A 23,216-nucleotide genomic window follows, 5' to 3' on the forward strand; every position below is an offset into this window, starting at 1 on the left:
CTTCAGGTATGGTGCAGAGAAGGTTTGAACTAACTGAGGTGGTCCTGGCTCTTCAGGTATGGTTTAGATTGGTTTAGAAGGTTTGAACTTACCTCCTGGACCTCCTGGTCCTGGCTCTTCAGGGATGGTGCACAAGGTTTGAACTTACTGAGGTGGTCCTGGCTCTTCAGGTATGGTGCAGAAGCTGGACCAGAAGCTGCCGGTGGCTAACGAGTACCTGTTACTGTCTGGGGGCGTGCGTGAGGGCGTGGTGGACATGGACCTGGATGAGCTGAGCGCCTACGCCCGTGGCACCGACTACGACCTGGACTTCACCCTGCTGGTGCCCGCGCTCAAGGTGAGACACCATATAGCTCAATAGGGTAAAAAATGTAACTAATACATATCACCCTGAAACTTCCACACTTGAGTACTTACATTAAGCCATGATTCTTTTGTATTAAGTTACAAGTAGAGCCATATGAAATCCGCGATCGCAGAAACGCTGACGGAATCGCGGAATTGACCAATAGAAATTGAATCAATTGTAAAATGTGGAATACAGCAGAATTTGCCATAATTGGGCTGAAATCCAACAATTCAACAGGCTAAACTGTAACAAGTTTACTATGCAACTATTTAATTAAAAAGCATTTTTTAAATCCGTATAGAAAAGTTTCCCCTCAAAAAAATCCATTCTGATGCACATTCTAAAGAAGGCTAGAATAGCTACATAAGTCCTCTGTTGATCCTAATTACTCTCGAAATTAGCAAGCATTAAATAATCATGATGAAAGTATACAATCAAAGTTAATATGAACAGCTGGTAAAATAAACAGTGACAATATACATTGATTGCTGTGGGTATTCACCTCATGTTTCAGACGCGGGGGTGGGCCAAATTCTTCCGGGTCGTGTTAACACTTCCGGCGGTCACGGCGCCAAATATGAAAGAACGTCATGAAGAAGAGAGTTGTTTTTGGAGCGGACAGTGCAGGGGGTAAAACAAAGAACGTAGCCTACTACTGTGAGCTCGGTACACAGCAAGCAAGCGAGTATCCACTGTTAGCCAGGTCAGATAACGTTATCGTCAACAATGACGAGCACTTTCTTGTAAAACATACCTGGACTCCAACAAAGAAAGCTTCAGATAGTTTTCTCTCCTCCGAGCGCAGCTCGAGCCACTTACGTCTACAAGACCGCAGACGTTAACGTAATTCCCTGGAATGCGAGACTTAACGAGCCAGTTACATGGCGTTGCATTCTTAGACATTGCCGTTTGCTTTTATTTGGTATGTTACATACAATTGGCTAAATTATTAGTTAATTCAGAGTTAGATGATATTGGAGCAGCCAGCCATTTTCTTTTTCTTTTTTTTAGCCACACGACCACAAGTGAATAAAGGGATACTGTAAACTTTTGCATTTGCTGTACAGTAACGATTTAGATGTGACGATAAAGGCTTCGAGAGTCTGGAATGTTTTGGTTTTTAGGTACCTTGAAAGTGCTTGAATTGTATTGTTAAAAAGCTGTAGGAACCCTGGAGAAAGGGAAAGCAGCCTTTTATACAGTCTTCACCTGCCATGTCTCTCCTCAAGCTGCATGACCGCAACCAGCCGGTGACCCTGGACATGCGGCACTCCGCCCTGTGCCACTCCTGGCTCAGCCTGCGCCTGTTCGACGAGGGGACCATCAACAAGTGGAAGGACTGCTGCACCATCGTGGACCACATCAACGGGCCAACCAACTACTTCTTCTCCCCCACGCTGGTGGCGGACTGGTTCTACCGCTCCATCTCCCTGGTGCTGCTGGAGGTGCAGAAGAAGCCCCAGAGAGGCATGCCCAGGGTGGAGAAGGTGGTCTTTGATTGATTGATTGATTGATTTATGGCTGCAGCTAACGATTATTTTCATTATCGATTAATCTGTCCATTATTTTCTCGATTAATTGATTAGTCGTTGGGTCTATAACAGTGGGTCCCAAACCTTTTTTGGGCTTCACTACCCCCTTTCCCTGATTTCTGAATCAAAGTACCCCCTTTTCCCGACTACAACATTTTGCTTAGAAAACGGCAAGAGAAAACTATAGTATATGAAGCAAAGAATACAAGATACAAGATACAAGATACTTTTATTGCCACACAACCAGGTTGGTGGTATTTAGTTTCAGTACAGTTTACTGTGAAGCTCTGCAAGAGACAGGACATACATGAATACATTTAACATTTAACATTTAACCCCTCTTCCCAACAATGAATACATAAATACAGCACACGAACAAGTCAAACAGTCGAACAGGTGTTTAGAGGGGGAATGAGTGATAACCCACCTTTTGCAGAATATAACATTACAAAATAGATATTGTGCTGTCTAAATGGCTGATAACAAACAAATTGTACTCACTTTAGTTGACAAAATGAAGTATGAAACTTTTTAAGGAATATTATTTGAATATTTCTATTTTGGTTGACATCACACCTAACGTTACCATTCAGTTCAACTGGATTGAACAAGATTTTGCATAATGTGTGAGCCATCATAATATATCGATACAGAAAAAATAAATCGTTGTGATTATCGTGATATTGATTCCAACCATCTCGCCCAGGTCTTCTTGGAAAGTCCTTGAATGTGGTGTTTAAGAAGGTGTGGGAGCCCTGACTTTTCATTTCATTTCATTTTTATTTGTTTCCGACCAAACACAATACAAGAAGAAACAGTATACAATACATCTCGTTAACAAGTTACAGGCTTGGCCAGAAAGGAGCAGGATGAAGAAAACTTGTTATACCTGCCCCTTTCTCAAAAAATTAGTAAATAAAACAAACATATAGATGGTTATGGACAGATGCCTATTTTGATAAGCAGTCATTTGAAATAGACTCTACATCATGGCCTCGGAGAAACAAAATGCTAATTACTAATTAGCAATCTTGTGCCTATGACCCAATCATGTCACATGAGAACAAACAAACTGTGAACAATAAGAAAATCATCCAGATACTTCATACTGGCTAATTATTCTTTTCCTATCAATCTTTTTAAACTGGAGAATACCCCTACAACTCTTTAAATCATTTGGTTGAGAGTTCCCCAAAGTTTAATACCTGTAACTGAAACACACATCTGTTTTAAGGTGGTCCGTGCAAGTTGATGTCTAAAATTACATTTCCTTCTGTGGTCCTCCTCTAGAGAAACAAAAACAAACAATTTCTGCAAATTAACTGGCAAAGCTCGATTCTTTGCTCTAAACAAAACCAACAATGTCTGTTATTCAACTAAATCTCTAACTTTGAGGTGCGTGTCTTCAGGTGGAGAGGAACGGGACCATCATCTCAGTGATCCTGGGCGTGGGCTCCAGCCGCCTGCTGTACGACATCGTGCCCGTGGTGTCCTTCAAAGGCTGGCCGGCCGTGGCCCAGAGCTGGCTCATGGAGAACCACTTCTGGGACGGCAAGATCACAGAGGAGGAGGTGATCAGTGGCTTCTACCTGGTTCCCGCCTGCTCCTTCAAGGGCCGCAAGGAGAATGAGTGGCGCCTGTCCTTCGCCCGCAGCGAGGTGAGTAGCACCACCCGGGAAACACGGGGGAGAAATCATTAAAGCAGGACTAAACCCCCCCAGACTTCTTGCAAAACTGTATTCTACTTGATTTGAAAACTCTGCAGGCACTCCCTTCTTTAGCTGGCAGAATTCCTCCCCCATAAACTAACATATCTTGGCCAATAAGTATGTAACATACAAAATAAAACAACCCGTAATATCTTCATTTGATGTAGAATGCAGAGGACATGTAACTGTTTAGTTAAACTTGCATTCCAGGAATATTGCTCTAAAGATAACGTAAGTGGCTCGAGACTGTTTCGTCCTGAAACCCACTCGCTTTGCACCAGAACACAATCGATTTGGGGGTGGAACACGCCAGGATTGGCCAACGCCAACTCCAGTGCCCAGAACTGTCAAATCAAATCATCGACAGAGACGCTATTACCCGCCTCCCAGTATTCTCAGTGTATCCGAGATAGATATCATAGAAAATGTTATGAATATAGCCACGTTATAAACTACAAACTAACGCTGGTGATCCGTATGGAAACAGTGTTACTCAAAATGGTTCAAAGTTATATCAATTTGGTCATTCAGTGGCGTTTTACTGCCATGTAACATAACTAACTAGCAGCTAATATTAGCCATAGTAGGCGATTACCCATGAATGCATTGCTCTTAAAGGGCTCGCGCCGCGTGAACTACAGTAATAATCAATGGGGGGGGGGGGGGATGAGTGACATGAGTAGGGGCGCGTGCTAACCCCACCGTGACGTCACGATGTACCAAATCTCCCATTCATTTGAGGTCTCAGTTTCAGTTTGGTCTCAAATGTGGAAATGTTGACCAGAATTCTTCACACACCACCCCCAAAGTCATATAATATTGGTTAACACATTCACTGCCAGCCGTTTTTTCAATACTGTAGGTAGGTTCTGCCAAGGTTTTTTTTTGAGGATTCTGGCTCATCTTTCAAGAGCCGAGGATTCTTTTCTGCTAAGATTTTGTGAACACAAATGATCTCAAAAGAACTAATAGAATGTGTGCTTTCTCTGTCTAAAAGAGTTAGTTTGTAGAGTTAGTAGTTATGTAGACATTAGCAGTAGAATACAGCATGGTTTCAGCGTCTGAAAATTTATTCTGAGATAAATGGCTTTTTGTGAAATTCGATAGAACAGTCACTTTAACCATTTATTTTTGGCGTAAGACGTCAGACATCTAAACAATAGTTTTGAACAGTAATTTCCTCCATAGCAGCAGGAAACCCCCCTCTCCTTCAAACTCCTCCCTCCGTGGGTGTGTCTCTGGTGGCTTTGCAGCGTTTGTCACAAGCGAGGCTCTGCCTGTCTGTGCTGCCTGGCTGCTGGCGGCTGCTCTTTGGGCGAGTCTGCATGAGTCGTTTCGGTTGTGAGCTCAGCTGCAATGAAGCTGCGTGCGATTGTGGGCTTTCTGCCGGTGTTTCAAAGTGTGTTGCACGCATAATCTATTATGCAAATTTGCAATCCCCCACCGCCAGCTCCCAGCGCGATAATGCGCGAAAGCGAAAGCGTTTTCGCCAATCCATTTTACAGTATGAGAGAATGGTTTCCTCGCGCGTTCCCCTGCAGTTTTGGCTCGGCTTTTTCTAGTCTGGAGAGAACTGTCGCCACTTAGTGGGTCGGTGGAATGGGTTGTACACGTTCGGTGGCTCCAATATTTTTATAGGAGACGTGGGGGGCGTTGATCCACGTCCCACCGTCAATTTTTTTTTTTTTTTTTTTTAAGACGAGATATCTCGTCATTGGCAGTCAACCGTTGGATTTTTTTAAGACGAGATATCTCGTCAATGGCAGTGAACGTGTTAAAAGCTGAAAAAAAGTGTTTTGGGGTTTAGTCCTGCTTTAAGTAGTGTTAATTTCATCTACGAAAAATGTTCAACTACCTGTTTTCGCCGATGAAAACTGGACATTGACTAAATAAAAACAAAGTTGTGATGACAAAAACTACGAGGAAATCTATGGACACTTTCGTCAAGAAATAAAAACTCGACATAATTGTTAGGGAGGGACGAATTGGGAAGAGATCCAATTAGAAGAGAAGAAGAAGAAGTTAATCAGTTAAATCTGTGTCTGTATAGACCCTTTTCACGGGGGCCATGTTGTGTCAAAAAGGCAGGGTAAAACACAGGTGCAAGCAAAACACTAATGAGGGTTTCCAACTTCCATGATTGGAAGTTGGAAACCCTCATTAATGTAGGCATCCAGGAATTGAGAGAGCTTTGTCTGGGGGGCGGCCCACAGTCTCGGCAGACTTTGGAAAAGCCCTTGTGTAGCGTATAGACCTTATTCGATTGACGTCACTCACGTAGGGGCACGCCCACCGCCGCCATATTGTTGACATTCCGCAGCGCGCTGTTTAAAAGTGACTGACAGCTGTCATAGCTTAGGACGCTAGCCAACGTTACTTACTAGCCTATTTAATGCTGTTTTTACTGCGTCAGGAGCTATTTCACAACAGCGATAGTGTGCTGTGTAATAATACACGGCTGTAGTAATAGCAGCAATAAAAGCACGGGTGTTAGCTACTAGCTACTGTCCACAAACGTGAAGGGAAAGAGACTAGAGGCTAACGTTAGTAGCAAACATTGGGCTCATCATGCAAGCAAGCGTCAGATCAAACAAACATTTAACGTTAAGGTTATTTTGCTGTCATGACAATGTTTGATGATGATGATGATGATGATGTCGTTGGTGGCACAAAAGTAAAAATGTCAGACCAATTGCCACAGAGGAAATAGTTATAACGCTAGGACTCAAGGGATTTGAAAGCCTTCTGAGATGTGTAGCCTATGCCAATGCTGTCTGTATTCACAATGTCCGGTACGTTATACCTGGCAATATAATGAGTTCTATTTACTCTAAGTCAGTTTTTTATAGGGGTCCGCACCTTCGACCAAACTTATTTTTTCATCACTTCTCTTTGACGAAGCCATAACTGTTGCTATACGCTCGGCCAGACTACGTTACGGCTGCGGTTTGTCATCAATATGGCGCCGTCCGGGGTTATCGAATAAGGTCTATTGTATAAAGCTGTCCCTCTTGTCCCTGTCCCAGGTGCAGCTGAAGAAGTGCATCTCGCCCAGCCTGATGCAGGCCTACCAGGCCTGTAAGGCCATCATCATCAAGCTGCTGTCCCGCCCCAAAGCCCTCAGTCCATACCACCTGAGGAGCATGATGCTGTGGGCCTGTGACCGCCTGCCCCAAACCTACCTCAACCAGGTTACCTAAGTTCACCATTTCTCACTCCTTTCTATTTTTATTTTCTTTTGACTTTTTGTTTTCAATTTCAGTTGAGTTATTAGTTTATTAGTTATTTTATTATTACTGTAGTATTATTAGTATTATTATTATTATTAGGGATGGCACTTGTCTTGGGTTTTATTCTAAGTTGTTTTGCTGTGTGTGTGTGTGTGTGTGTGTGTGTGTGTGTGTGTGTGTGTGTGTGTGTGTGTGTGTGTGTGTGTGAGTGTATGGGGTGAGAGTGGGAGGGGTGATAAATGTTCTGTGTGTGTGTGTGTGTGTGTGTACACACACACAGGCGTGTAGGTGTGGAAAATGTGGGGGGAAATAAGTGTGAATGATGGTGTGGGTGGGGATATTATATTGCCTTTGATGTCGACCATGCTTGACAGTATACAACTTAACAAGGTCAATCATGGTTTGTTTTTCATGTAACCTGTCCTGATCCTTACTCTCACTCAATAAAACATAATCTTTTTTTAAATAATAATAATAATAATACTAACCTTGTACCTGTCCCAGGAGGATAGCTCTGCCCACTTCCTGCTAGGCCTGATCGACGACCTGACGCACTGCCTCCTCAACAAGACCTGCCCCAACTACTTCATCCCACAATGCAACATGCTGGAGCACCTGTGTGACGACACGGCCCTGCTGCACGCACGCAAGCTGTCATCCGTGCGCTCTGACCCCACAGAGCACCTGAGGTCGACCATCGAGCACACCAAGGCCGCCAACAGGTAGGGGGGGTCAGGGTTTTACCATCGACCACGCCAAGGCTGCCAACAGGTAGGGGGGGGGGGGGTCAGGTCAGAATCCATATTGGTATCAGTCAAATGTGATCAGTTCCCCTCCCTGCCAACAGGCTGACCCTGGAGCTGCAGTGGCGAGGAGGCAGCGGCGGTGCCAACAACCCGCCCTCGCCGCAGTCGGACGCGGGCGGAGAGAGCCAGCCCGACGACCGGCTGGCCAAGAAGCTGCAGCAGCTGGTCACAGAGAACCCCGGCAAGTCCATCTCCGTGTTCATCAACCCGGATGACGTCACGCGGCCGCACTTCCGCATCGACGACAAGTTCTTCTGACCGCATGACGTCACGCGGCCGCCCCGACGATGTCACGTGGCCGCACTGATGATGTCACGACGCGGCCGCATTGATGACGTCACGCGGCCGCACTGATGATGTCACGACGCGGCCGCACCGATGACGTCACGTGGGCCGCACCGACGCATCGACCACGAGTTCTTCTGAGACTGAGAAACCGCTTCCCTGAAGCCCTTCCTCTCTCCTCCTCTCCCTCCCTCTCTCCCTGCTCCTTCCTTTTTGGATGTTTTTTTTTTTTTATACTTTTATGTTTTTCTGCCACAGAGTGAAGTCAGGTGATCGTCTAGTTGTGTCGGCCACTTTTTTTTAATCTTTCTATTTTCATTCCTTCCTTCCTGCCACCCTCACTCACTGCGTGCCCTGTGTTTGTGACCTGCTGAATGCCTTTCTAATACACAGCAGAATAGTGACAGGCTGTTTTTAAATTGAAGGTAAAGGGGAAAATCCACCCAGAAATGGAATCCACATGTTGTCCTCTGGCACATCATCACAACCAAACACTGGGACAACTTTGTGGCTTTGAAGTTGTGTTGAGACGTGTGCTTTTTTTAGAAGCCACTTTGACAAGCAACCAATGGTGACGCTCAAAACACTGGGGGGCGTCAAATGTAAGGCATACAGTACACGTATGAATGAAACCCAGGAACAACAATGGGGGAATTCAGTTTCAGGGTGGATTGTCCCTTTTTAAAGAGACAGCTCACCCCAAAATCCAAAACACACATTTTTCCTCTCACCTGGCGTGCTATCTACGCATCTAGATTGTTGTTAGGGTGAGCTGTCCCGTTAAGGAATGTCTTATAGTCCTGTTAGGGGAGTCTGATGGTACTAACTCTACAACTAACTGTAAATAGATCAACTGAATAGATAGATGGGGGGGGGGGGGTTTGGACTACTGTAGTCTTATTTTGCACAGAATGTAAAAAACACTCAGAGACTTCTCTCTTGCTTATGGACAATGTTGTTCTGAGGTGGATTGTGAAACGATGTATCATATCTGTAGACGGGAGACAGTGCTGACACTTTACTTTTCATTCCCCATTCATTTTCCCATAGTTGTTTCATATAAATCCTTATAAAAGTAGTTTTACTTGGTCAAACCAAGCGACTCAGAGACGAAAGAACATTTCACTCAAAACTTACAGTAGGAAAAAAGTCTGTCTTTATTTATTTTTGTAGTCTTTTTTTGTTGTTGGTCTGAGTGAAATGTTACATGGTCTCTCTCTCTAAATAAAGCTGAATTGCTTGGTTTGACCAAGTAAAACTCTTATTTTAAGCATTTTACGAAATGTCTATGGAAAAATTAGTCACGGATGAAATCCCTTGGTGCGGATGCCGAACCCGGAAGAAGGCGTGGCTTTGGCTCTATAGTATTACTGTGTACTTAGAATACTTTTCCATCGTTTAATGGGCCCTTCGAGTGTGGTTGTGTTTACGGCGTGAATACGACATAAGTCCAATTGAACGGCGCCCCTCGTGGTAGTCACGACTCATTTTCTGGAGTTCACGACTTATTATGCGTCTTGTGACGTTTTCAGAAAATGGCGGATGCCATGGACGTGGATGGAAATATATATTGTCATTTTAGCCGTATAGAGCTTTTCATAGTCATTTTATAATATATGCCTGAAGAACATGTTGATATTCTCAACAGTCTCATCTTTATTTCATTATGCCTTTGCGTTTCCTGCATTAACGTAGTTGGCCGCTCGCTAGCTAGCGTTAGCTAAATTGTTATCCTCGGCGGCTTCTATTCAACTGCGCATGCTCACGACATGACCACTTGAATGCCGAGCATGTCGTGTACATGACTTCCTGTCTCGTACACACGAGTTCCCGACTTTCATTTGAAGGCAGCATAAGCCTTGGTTCACACCATCGGCATCTCAGAAGCTTCACTGAAGCTTCTAGCAGGAGCCTTGCTGCCATTCACACCAGAAGCACTCTGTGTTTTGTCCACGCCTCGCTCTGTTTTGCCCGGCGCTGACCTGCTCACAACTTGCATTGACCTCATGCCTGGCGTGCTGCACGCTTGAAAAATAGACTAGACACTGACGCTGGGTTCACACATACGCCTAGAGCGACGCTTAAAGCTACGCTTTAAGCTACGCCTACGCATATAGGCATCGCTTCATGCACGCTAGGCGCCTATTTGCGTTCACACAGGATGCCACACTGAAGCCCCGCTCTGCGCTACGCTGATCACATGAGCAGCGGTTTTTTACACTTTTCAGATCTGATTTATAGCATAGGTGAGTAATATAAACCTCTTTTTTATTGTAATGTGCAAGTGACGATGTCTGTCTATTTCCTGGCCGGCTGTAATTGTTATTTTCCCTCGGGTAATCATGTGACTATGAGTCAACACCATGAGTGATACATGCATTGAGACAGGGGGGGTATATATACATCTGACAGAAAAGACGTTAATAGAGAAACACATGAAGGACAGCTATCCTACTATGCACGCGCTCCACCCTCCCTTTTGGGCAAACTCGGGAGAAAATATGGCCCAAGTCCGTCAGAAACAACAGCCAACAATGTGATTAATAATATTTTAATTTGAAATTGGTTCAATTGTGAAAATAAACAGGAGTCGCTCTTTGCCATTCTTGTTGCTCACTTCCTGCATAGCTTGACAGTTCAGCGCGCCTAGACGCTGAAAAATAGAACAGACGCCTAAACGATAAATGCAGCGTGGCTTCGGCGCAGCGGTCTGTGTGAACGCTCTCATCTGTTAACAAGGACGCCTAAATTTTATGCGTTGCTTAAAGCGTCGCTCTAGGCGTATGTATGAACCCGCCGTGAAACTAATGCTGCAGCACGCGTGCAGCGTGGCTTCAGCGTGGCGTGGCGAGGCAAAGCACTGAGGCTGGTGTGATCAGTCTCCTCTGTTAACAAGGATGCTGAAATGAAACTGCCTCTGTGCTGCGCTGCTGCAGCGTAGCTTCAGCGTATGGTGTGTTCGGCCTGTCGCACTGAGGGGTTGACCAAAGCAAAGTGTTAGCAGAATCTTCCTTTAGACCTGAGCTCACTCTTTCTCCACTCTTGTCACGTTCCTGTGTTTTGATCACACATTTCAATAAGCTTAAGCCTCTCTTAACCCCTGGTCGGTATTTCCTATGCGCAGCTGGTTTATTTGTGTTTTAGACATCAACGGTTCAATTCTCCTTCAATTCAACCGATTCAGGAAGGAGATTTTTCTTCAAAACTTCAAACAAAAAAATTATCAACATTTGGCGCGAGGTCATCCCGTCCAGCCTATCAGACAGCGGCTGGTTTCTGTGATCTAATTGGTCAAACCCACTGATGGCGGATTCAGGTCTGCGTTCCGCTCCGAGCCCGGCCCGGTCGGGTTGAAGGAGAGTTGGTTCCGCTCATGTTCTGTATGCTGAATGCTCCCACACATTTCCAGAACCATGCTGCCAAACACCTGCAGATATCTGACCGGCAACATGATCTCCATATCGTCATCCTCAAGTGCAATTAGTGAAAAGACTCTCTCACACACACAGGACACTTATGGTGCTTTTCCACCACGTGGTAACTCTACTGGCCTTTTTGGTAGTACCACTTGGTTTTCCACTGTAGATAGAGCCCCTTCTGGTCGCTGCACTAGTGCCTCCTCTGGTCGGTCGGGGCGCCTGTTCAGGGGGAGAGGAACTGGGGGGGGGGGGGGGACAGCGTGATTCTCCCACGCGCTACGTCCTGCCGGTGTCAGGTGAAAATAAGTGGCTCATGACTGCACGTGTATCGGAGAAAGCATGTGCTGTGCAAGCTTTTATTAAACAAAATTTACAAAGCACCATTTCTACACAAAACTCAAAATACAGATTATTATCTTTAAAATAATATGAATCGCAGCTACAAATAGAAGACAAACAGAAAAAAAACAATGTACTGCTCGTCTACCATTCGCCCCAGATGCCAGAGGGGGTGGGGCAACGACAGGGCGAATTGGAATATAGCGGGTTTGTGCAGGGGTGTGTTCTGTGTCACACAGTGATGACAATTCTTTATGACCAATCAGCAGCCTGCATTGTTTTAACCTCACCTTTTGGTCTCGCCTCCGCTCGCTCGGAAACCTCGACGGATGTGCTACCAAAAAGTAGCAGGTACCACCAGGTCATATGGTAATGATACCCGGTCATATGGTACTGGGTCTTATGGGGACCAGGTCATTTGGTACCAGGTACCTGCTACTTGCCCGATGGAAAACCAAAAAAAGACGAGTGGAGTGGAGCTGGTACCATGCGGTGAAAAAGTGCCATAAAACTCAACACTGAAACCAATGTCGTCATATCAACAGCATAAACCCTCCTCCATACACTCCAACACTACGCAACGATTTGTAGCTGAAACTTCACTGTTGCCTGGTTACACACACACACACACACACACTCTGTTGGCTCAGTGGAAATGTAACTGGTGTGTTGTTGCTTTGAACCTTTGAACTGTGAGTGAGTGAGCCTGTTTCTCCTGCTGCTACAGAACCTTACCAGCCTGTTTGACCCAGTCTCCTTACGATCCGACCTTATGCAATGTCACAGCTCCCCCTATCTGTGTGTGCTTACATAACACGCACCCACGAAGAAGAAGAAGATGCATTATTTACTTTACTGACATAGTTTTGAAGTCCTTCAAACTTTCCAGAATTGAAATGGGGGGTAACACTTTCTCTGAAGCCTGTGTCTATAATACATTATCATCAGAGGCGTCATGCCCATTTTATCTGAGGGGCACATGCCCCCTCAGATTTTTGACAAATGTATATATTTTTTGTATTTCATTTCATTTCATTACTATGGTTTTATAACATGTAGTTATGATCACTTTGTATATTTATATAAAGAGACAAACGTATTTGTCTAATTATGTCATAGATCATATTTCTGTGGAATTATTATCCACACGTTTGTTCTCTAAACTAATTAGCATTGTGAATAGTCTTTTTATGTGAATCACATTTTGGGTGAAGCAAGATTTAGCTATTTTTTCAAGAAAAGTGGCCACAGTGTAGGAGTGACTAAGCTAATAACCATAACAGCACAAATAATTGACAAAAGTCTTTAAATAAATATACTGTATTTATCCTAATGAGAAAAGGAGCCAATATTGATGGTTAAAGCTAAACTGACATCAGAACAGTCTAATCCTAATGTTCATTTAAAATGGGATATTCCTCTGAATCTGGCTTCAAACGGCCAACATTTTAGAAAAACTGCAGAAACTTTTGACAAATGTTTGCCAAAAGTTTGTAGCCACGTGCTCCATGGCTACAGCCTTGTTGTGCCCCATCAGAATGTTGGCGTGCATGACTCCCCTGATTATAACTGATTATAATCATGCTTATTATGCTATCATAATGCATTATAACTGATTATAATCATGCTTATTATGCCATCATAATGCATTATAACTGATTATAACCATGCTTATTATGCCATCATAATGCATTATAACTGATTATAATCATGCTTATTATGCCATCATAGTGCATTATAACTGATTATAATCATGCTTATTATGCCATCATAGTGCATTATAACTGATTATAATCATGCTTATTATGCCATCATAATGCATTATAACTGATTATAATCATGCTTATTATGCCATCATAGTGCATTATAAGTAGTTCTAATCATGCATAGACAGACAGTTATGTTTTCTAGCATGACTCATCATCTGTTAAAGTGGTCATGAAAAAGCTTCATAACAGATTGTAAGTAATGTGTTTTATAATGTTATAAAACAATAACTGGCTATGCATGATAACAGTCCCTCCAGGAAATTGTGATTTTGCTATTGCAATAATGAATGGAAATTCAACCAATCTCCACAATATTTGTGGGGGGCCTTGAGATTTTTCAAAATTCAAGCAATTTCTCCACAGAAATGGCAAAACGGGTTCCTCAACTTGCAATTTTTTGATCGCAACAATCACAAGAAACAACAATGTGAAACCCTGGGACTGACTTTTGCATTATGATAGCATTAATGTAGCCTGGGTCCAGACCTTCAAAGTCCCTCCCACCCCACAGAGTTGTAGAGTTGGCTGCTCTTGAGTTTATGAGTTGACAATTCCTTCTGAATATCAGGCTAATTATAATGTGCTGTACTGTAAGTAGGATTGCTATAATGTATTATAGACACGGGCTTCATAGAAAGTGCTACCAAACAGTTCTCTCTTCTGCCACTTGGGGCCGCCAGAGTGCAGCCATCAGCTGATTTCAGTTTGGCTCAGTGTGGAAATTCACTAATCTGATCGGTAAATATTGATCGATTGATCTGTTGGCAGAAGCAGTTGTTTATTGTTGTGGTGAGACAGAGGGAGCTGCTATCTATAGGCTGTGTGTGTGTGTGTTGAAGGACACAGATTTTGTTTTGCACCTGTGTGTTTCTACTGTTGTAAATATCACTGTCAGAGGTGCCGCCTGGGGGCCCCGGGTGGGGTCACGCCCGGGCGGGGGCCCCACCTGACCTCCAGCTCACTGTCACGTCACGTCACTCAATTCAGGACTCGGTGGATCTTCTCCGCTCAGACGTACGTACGTTCCTCGTCCTGACAGCTGACAGTGGATTGTCACCAGTAGCAGATGACAGACACACTAGACACTTTGTGTTTCTGTTGAACAGACCCAGTTGGAAGGCCCTGCTCTTTTGTTCCCATGCCGACCTGTGGAAATTTAACCAAGCATTTGTGTAAAGACGTGAGGCTGTAGAGGAGACCAGGTCATTGTGCGGTTTTGTATGACGGTTGTGTAAATGCTAACGTTTTAAAGACGCTGAGATGTATTAAATGTACCTTACAACCTGCAGCTGTGCCTCCGCTCACTTCCACGTGTCGACATCATAGCCTGTCATTATAGCCTGTCTTACATCATGTTGCATAGCCTGACATCATGTTGCATAGCCTGACATCATAGCCTGTCTGACATCATGTTGCATAGCCTGACATCATAGCCTGTCTTACATCATGTTGCATAGCCTGACATCATAGCCTGTCTTACATCATGTGCATAGCCTGACATCATAGCCTGTCTGACATGTTGCATAGCCTGACATCATAGCCTGTCTGACATCATGTTGCATAGCCTGACATCATAGCCTGTCTTACATCATGTTGCATAGTCTGACATCATAGCCTGTCTCTGACATCATGTTGCATAGCCTGACATCATAGCCTGTCTGACATCATGTTGCATAGCCTGACATCATAGCCTGTCTTACATCATGTGCATAGCCTGACATCATAGCCTGTCTTACATCATGTTGCATAGCCTGACATCATAGCCTGTCTGACATCATGTTGCATAGCCTGACATCATAGCCTGTCTGACATCATAGCCTGTCTTACATCATGTGCATAGCCTGACATCATAGCCTGTCTTACATCATGTTGCATAGCCTGACATCATAGCCTGTCTTACATCATGTTGCATAGCCTGACATCATAGCCTGTCTTACATCATGTGCATAGCCTGACATCATAGCCTGTCTGACATGTTGCATAGCCTGTCTGACATCATGTTGCATAGCCTGACATCATAGCCTGTCTGACATCATGTTGCATAGCCTGACATCATAGCCTGTCTTACATCATGTTGCATAGCCTGACATCATAGCCTGTCTTACATCATGTGCATAGCCTGACATCATAGCCTGTCTTACATCATGTTGCATAACCTGACATAGCCTGTCTTACATCATGTTGCATAGCCTGACATCATAGCCTGTCTTACATCATGTTGCATAGCCTGACATCATAGCCTGTCTCTGACATCATGTTGCATAGCCTGACATCATAGCCTGTCTGACATCATGTTGCATAGCCTGACATCATAGCCTGTCTTACATCATGTGCATAGCCTGACATCATAGCCTGTCTTACATCATGTTGCATAGCCTGACATCATAGCCTGTCTGACATCATGTTGCATAGCCTGACATCATAGCCTGTCTGACATCATGTTGCATAGCCTGACATCATAGCCTGTCTTACATCATGTGCATAGACTGACATCATAGCCTGTCTTACATCATGTTGCATAGCCTGACATCATAGCCTGTCTCTGACATCATGTTGCATAGCCTGACATCATAGCCTGTCTGACATCATGTTGCATAGCCTGACATCATAGCCTGTCTTACATCATGTTGCATAGCCTGACATCATAGCCTGTCTCTGACATCATGTTGCATAGCCTGACATCATAGCCTGTCTTACATCATGTTGCATAGCCTGACATCATAGCCTGTCTCTGACAGCATGTTGCATAGCCTGACATCATAGCCTGTCTTACATCATGTGCATAGCCTGACATCATAGCCTGTCTGACATCATGTTGCATAGCCTGACATCATAGCCTGTCTGACATCATGTTGCATAGCCTGACATCATAGCCTGTCTGACATCATGTGCATAGCCTGACATCATAGCCTGTCTTACATCATGTTGCATAGCCTGACATCATAGCCTGTCTTACATCATGTTGTATAGCCTGACATCATAGCCTGTCTTACATCATGTTGCATAGTCTGACATCATAGCCTGTCTGACATCATGTTGCATAGCCTGACATCATAGCCTGTCTCTGACATCATGTTGCATAGCCTGACATCATAGCCTGTCTGACATCATGTTGCATAGCCTGACATCATAGCCTGTCTTACATCATGTGCATAGCCTGACATCATAGCCTGTCTGTGACATCATGTTGCATAGCCTGACATCATGTTGCATAGCCTGATATCATAGCCTGTCTGACATCATGTTGCATAGCCTGTCTTACATCATGTGCATAGCCTGACATCATAGCCTGTCTGTGACATCATGTTGCATAGCCTGACAACATCATAGCCTGTCTGACATCATGTTGCATAGCCTGACATCATGTTGCATAGCCTGACATCATAGGCTGTCTGACATCATGTTGCATAGCCTGACATCATGTTGCATAGCCTGACATCATAGCCTGTCTCTGACATCATGTTGCATAGCCTGACATCATAGCCTGTCTGACATCATGTTGCATAGCCTGACATCATAGCCTGTCTCTGACATCATGTTGCATAGCCTGACATCATAGCCTGTCTCTGACATCATGTTGCATAGCCTGACATCATAGCCTGTCTTACATCATGTTGCATAGCCTGACATCATAGCCTGTCTCTGACATCATGTTGCATAGCCTGACATCATAGCCTGTCTGACATCATGTTGCATAGCCTGACATCATAGCCTGTCTGACATCATGTTGCATAGCCTGACATCATAGCCTGTCTTACATCATGTGCATAGCCTGACATCATAGCCTGTCTGACATCATGTTGCATAGCCTGACATCATAGCCTGTCTTACATCATGTTGCATAGCCTGACATCATAGCCTGTCTCTGACATCATGTTGCATAGCCTGACATCATAGCCTGTCTCTGACATCATGTTGCATAGCCATACAAATGGTTTGGCTTGGTTCAGCCTTAAAACTTTGAAATGTCTATGGAGAAAAGGCACGTGACTGTTGAATGAGCTCTATACAACTTCATAATAACGTCCATACTTTATCACAATTTCACAGTCAGAAACACGCCAGGGGGACTAAGTCAATAATGACAAAAAGAAAAGAGTTAGCCTAACTTAAATTAATATCTTGTAACGCTTGAAGTAGTTATAGGCTACGTTTTAACAGCTTTGTTTGTATTCAGATATCGTTTAAATGTATTGTTTGATAGGCAGTCAGCTCTGGAAAGTTTGGCTTTATTTGGCTCTGTGAATATAAAGTTTGGTCAGGAGACTGTCGCTTTAATTCACGCTGCAACGTACAGCGCTACGTCACCGCGCAGTGCGTCGACTTGCATACAGCGCGCCAAACGACAGTCTGCTGTGCCTGTGAGTGAGGACTAGACAGGTGATCTGCTGTGAGAAGAAGATAGTGATCTACTCATTGTGATCTGCTGGGATCTGTTCAGACTAAAGATGAGGATCTATTTTTGCGGCAGTATCCGCGGTGGACGGGAGGACGTGTCGCTCTATCGGACCGCAGTGCGCAAACTCCAGAGCTACGGCACCGTGCTGACCGAGCACGTGAGCCACGAGGAGCTGACCGAGAGAGGTACACACACACACACACACACACACACACACATACACACACACACTGACTGGTTACAGTTCAAAGTAGAGAAGTGTTCACTCAGGCCCTGTTTCCCCGGCAACGCTCTTTGCATAACTAACACACGATAAAACTTTGCATTAGTGCCTTTATTTTTTTAAGTGGTCAACCAGTCACAGTGTATGGAAACAGTTAGAATGAACATAGAGACAGGGATTTATTATTATTATTATTATTATTATTATTATTATTAGCAAATCAAGTAAATCAAAAAGAGATTTTACCTTGCAGCAGTGTCAAACATACGGCCCGGGGGCCAGAACCGGCCGCCAAATAAAGGTCCAATCCGGCCCACAGGATGACTTTGCAAAATGAAAAATTCAATCCAATGTGATGCACTTGTGAAGGCTAAGAGGTAGCATGTTTCAGGAGCAAGTTAAATATGAAGTAGCCTATTCATGTGTTCTGTATTCACGTGTTCTGTATTCATCATTCAATGGTCAACTAATAGAGAATTGCACAGTTGCCGTCAAATTGTAATGCACTGTTACAGAGAGTAGATGACATCATCATGTTTGGTAGACCTATGCTAATTTATGCATTGCTTTTCTTTAGTCTGGCCCACTTGAGACCAAATTGGTTGGCATGTGACCCGCCGTGAATTCACATTGACAGAGTTTGACAGAACCTCATCCAACTCTATCTTCTGCCCTCAGTCCCGTCTGCTCTGTCTGGATCATCACACTCATGTTTATATGACATGTCAACAATGCCACTTACAGATGCAGTCTAGGATGTTGTGGTCAGAGCCTGGTCGTACCCATCCTGTAACTGACCACACGTGACAGATCAATGTGTACGCTGCACTCAGTGAAGTTTTGGGCTTATAAAATGAAACAGTGATGTGATGTCACTGTGAATGTTTGGGCTGCTTTGAGTTGACTGCTGCCTCGACAGACAAGAGCAGCCGAGTGCAGTCAGCCAGGCGAGGCGTCAACAAGCCCCACACACCCCTGACAGCACACTCACTGCTGTTTCTTCTTCTACAGTTTTGTTTTAACAGCGGTTTGTAAACAAATTAAAATGTGCATTAGCGCCATCCACACTCACTGAGCCAACCCTTCACCTTACTCATTTTTATTGTAATGTAGGCATTATAGGTGGTATTTATGTAAAGTATTCACCTTATTCACCACGCCCACTTTTTCTCTCTTCCGCGTTACACGCAATTGTGTTTGTTCTTCCGGTTCAGCGCTAGTTGGCGGCCAATTTCAAAACAAAACGTCACTATAATAATGAATGAAGTTTGGCAACATTCAGAATTAAGCTACACTGCGGCCAACTTCAGTGACATGTTCATAACGTTACTGCTGCGAGGAGCCGATGGCTGTACCCGGTCGGCATTTAACGTTAGTTACAAAAGCACGTCGACAGTGTTTTCTCACTGCCAGTAGCCTAACTACAGTAGGGTTTGACAGATAGCTAGTCCGACCGGTGTCAGCACCGACCGGTGTCAGCACAGCCAGCGCTCCCAGTCCTCGCTGCTCGTTAAATATTTCCAAATAGGCATAATTCTGATAAATTGGTCACATATATGTTACGTTCTCACCCGAAAAAATATTAAAACTTAAAAAAAAAAAAAAAAAAACTTTCTTGAAAACATCTTTTTGGCAAGTCTAAATGACTGCGGTAGGCGTAATCTAATTCCGTGTCTAAAAACGGACAAAAAATGTCTAAAACGCTCAGCTCGATGCGTTTCTCGTCATCCTGTAGCTGCATCATGTGACATTAATTTCCAGGCAAAAGGATCAATAAAGTATCCAACTGGGCTTTTTGTTCTGGAGTCAAACTGGGAGCCAACATGGCTGCCAGGACACAGGCTGCAGCTGCAGAGGGAGGGAGGGGCATGCTGGGAGCTGAGCGTGTTTTGATGCTGCTGGTGTTCTGTTGCAGGAGAGGAGGCGGGGCTACAGGGAGACCAGGGGGCGGGGCTTCAGAGAGACGTGGACATCCACCGCCGAGACATGGACTGGCTCTGCTCCGCTGACGGTAGGGCTACGTCATTAATGATTAATTATTATTAAATAATTAATCCATAAATGGTGAAAATCACAATTCAAATGGCCAAGTCAAGTGCAATATCCAAATCACAGGAGCAACTGCACTTTGATAATCACATCAGGTCTAATTCAGATGTGTGTTTTGGTGACATTATTTGTAATTTCCACTTTTTTATTGTACCAGGCGACCCCTGGGGGGCTCCACAGTCACAGTTATTGATATTGCACTATAGGATTATAGATGAATAATGCTGTGTTGTATATTCATTCAATCGTTCAGTACAGAAATGTATCAATTGTTGTTTATCTGTGTGTGTGTGTGTGTGTGTGTGTGTGTGTGTGCGGGCGTGCGTGCGTGTGTGGGTGGGTGCCTGCGTGCGTGCGCGTGCGTGCTTGTGTGTGTGTGTGCGCGTGCGTGCCTGTGTGTGTGCGCGTGCGTGCTTGTGTGTGTGTGTGTGTGCGCGTGCGTGCCTGTGTGTGTGTGTGCGTGCGTGCGTGCATGTAGTCATCGTGGCGGAGGTGACCCAGCCGTCTCTGGGGGTGGGGTATGAGCTGGGCCGAGCCATCGCCATGAAGAAGAAGATCTTCTGCCTGTTCCGCCCTGTGTCTGGACGAAGTGAGCGCACACACACACACACACACACACACACACACAGAGACACGCACACACACACACACACACACACACACACACACACACACACAGAGACACGCACACACACACACACACACACACACACACACACACACACAGAGACACGCGCACACACACACACACACACACACACACACACACACACACACACACACACACACAGACACAGAGACACGCACACACACTCACTCTGTCTGTTCCTCCTGGTGGTCCGCTTTAACCTTGGATGTGTGTGTGTGTGTGTGTGTGTGTGTGTGTGTGTGTGCGTGTGTGTGCGTGTGTGCGTGTGCGCGTGTGTGTGTGTGCGTGCGTGCGTGTGTGTGTGTGTGTGTCTGCAGCTCTGTCAGCCATGATCCGTGGAGCGCAGGACGAGCTCTTCCAGGTGCAGGACTACAAGGAGGAGGACCTGGAGAAGGTTCTGGAGGAATACTTTACTCAGCTGAAGAGCTGAGGAACCACAAGAACTGACTCAACAACTTCGAGTGATCATCTCAAAGATTTCCATGTAAATAAATTAGGGATTAGGGCATTTCTAGCAAAAACACTATTCAAAATTCGCTGGGCCAAAGTCGACTTTTCAAAGTCGAAATTCTCCCACCCCTATATATAGGGGTCTCCCCTGATTCTCCCCTGATATATAGGGGTCTCCCATGATTCTCACCTGATATATCCCCTGATTCTCCCCTGATATATAGGGGTCTCCCCTGATTCGAACTATAGTTGAATCGCTTGGTTTGACCAAGTAAAGCAATTTTTATAAGCATTGTACGCGAGGTCTATGGAAAAATGAATGGTGGATGAAATCCCATGGAGAGGAAGAGGGGGTGACTTTGGCACTCCATTGTCGTTAGGCAGCCAGACCTGAGCCTACGTTAGTCTACGTTAGTCTACGTTAGTCTCTAGCATTACAGGTGGTTAGGTTACTATGGCAACAAACTGACCAATGTCATATGCAACACTGTTTGACTCTCACTCGCAATTACCGCTCATCGCCATAGGTGTTGCCAAAGACAACAAAACTGAAATCTTCGAGATTATCACTTTCAAGCCCCATTATCTGCTTGTATTCTCTACTTTGATCACCTTCCCGCAGTGTTTATAACTGATTCGCTCCAAATATCCCCAAATGTTGTTGTTTCCATTTGTTTCAGTGAGAGAAGTAGCTAACCGTGCGGGCTAATCAAGCTAGCAAGCAAAAAACGTTTCACTTCCTATACATACTTAGCAATAAAAGCATCCCATTAGTGTGTCAGCGGAAAACCTTTAATTTGAAGGAACTGTGCAGGAAATGTCTTAAACTACCACTTACAATTTTTTCTTTAAATATAACACTTTATTTGACAGTGTGAACGGAAAACTGAAAAGTTGTAAAAAAATAATAATAATCACTTCTATTGACTCAAAGTTTTTCATATGTTCATAATAATAATAATAATAATAAAAATCCTAGAGAGCATTTTTGCTGCCATGATCCGGGGTGTTTTTGTCCTTTGAGGGAAATTGTTTTTGAACTATGAAAGAACACATTTGTTTTTGCATATTAGCTCATAAACACAACATTTAGCCACACGTCCACACTGCTTCCTCCCTGCTGTAAAGTGCAACACAACATTTAGCCACACGTCCACACTGCTTCCTGCTGTAAAGTGCAACACCACATTTAGCCACACTTCCACACTGCTTCCTCCCTGCTGTAAAGTGCAACACAACATTTAGCCACACGTCCACACTGCTTCCTCCCTGCTGTAAAGTGCAACACAACATTTAGCCACACTTCCACACTGCTTCCTGCTGTAAAGTGCAACACAACATTTAGCCACACGTCCACACTGCTTCCTGCTGTAAAGTGCAACACCACATTTAGCCACACGTCCACACTGCTTCCTCCCTGCTGTAAAGTGCAACACCACATTTAGCCACACGTCCACACTGCTTCCTCCCTGCTGTAAAGTGCAGCACAACATTTAGCCACACTTCCACACTGCTTCCTCCCTGCTGTAAAGTGCAACACAACATTTAGCCACACGTCCACACTGCTTCCTCCCTGCTGTAAAGTGCAACACAACATTTAGCCACACGTCCACACTGCTTCCTGCTGTAAAGTGCAACACCACATTTAGCCACACGTCCACACTGCTTCCTCCCTGCTGTAAAGTGCAACACCACATTTAGCCACACGTCCACACTGCTTCCTCCCTGCTGTAAAGTGCAACACAACATTTAGCCACACGTCTACACTGCTTCCTGCTGTAAAGTGCAACACAACATTTAGCCACACGTCCACACTGCTTCCTGCTGTAAAGTGCAACACCACATTTAGCCACACTTCCACGCTGCTTCCTGCTGTAAAGTGCAACACCACATTTAGCCACACTTCCACACTGCTTCCTCCCTGCTGTAAAGTGCAACACCACATTTAGCCACACGTCCACACTGCTTCCTGCTGTAAAGTGCAACACCACATTTAGCCACACGTCCA

At 44.6% G+C, this 23,216-nt stretch overlaps 2 protein-coding genes across 2 annotated transcripts in view; both read left to right on the plus strand.

The window, feature by feature from the left end:
• LOC310777529 (nucleotidyltransferase MB21D2-like) overlaps positions 1 to 7,884 on the plus strand; it is a gene marked incomplete at both ends in the record, with an annotated part of 10,538 nt that extends 2,654 nt beyond the window's left edge. The window contains 6 exons of the mRNA XM_083637886.1: positions 171 to 337; positions 1,579 to 1,836; positions 3,291 to 3,539; positions 6,617 to 6,781; positions 7,325 to 7,542; positions 7,668 to 7,884. Of these exons, the coding sequence (XP_083494012.1) occupies positions 171 to 337; positions 1,579 to 1,836; positions 3,291 to 3,539; positions 6,617 to 6,781; positions 7,325 to 7,542; positions 7,668 to 7,884 (1,274 nt within the window). The remainder of the gene's footprint in view (positions 1 to 170; positions 338 to 1,578; positions 1,837 to 3,290; positions 3,540 to 6,616; positions 6,782 to 7,324; positions 7,543 to 7,667) is intronic.
• Positions 7,885 to 17,852: 9,968 nt separating this feature from the next.
• On the plus strand, positions 17,853 to 22,118 carry LOC310776357 (5-hydroxymethyl-dUMP N-hydrolase-like). Its single transcript, XM_083636553.1, has 4 exons — positions 17,853 to 18,022; positions 19,976 to 20,071; positions 20,588 to 20,698; positions 21,076 to 22,118. The coding sequence occupies exons 1-4, from the start codon at positions 17,887 to 17,889 to the stop codon at positions 21,186 to 21,188; spliced, it is 456 nt and encodes a 151-aa protein (XP_083492679.1). The 5' UTR covers positions 17,853 to 17,886; the 3' UTR covers positions 21,189 to 22,118.
• Positions 22,119 to 23,216: the final 1,098 nt, after the last annotated feature.

This window comes from Poromitra crassiceps (assembly GCF_964638095.1).
Source record: "Poromitra crassiceps genome assembly, chromosome: 5".
Classification (NCBI taxonomy): domain Eukaryota; kingdom Metazoa; phylum Chordata; class Actinopteri; order Beryciformes; family Melamphaidae; genus Poromitra; species Poromitra crassiceps.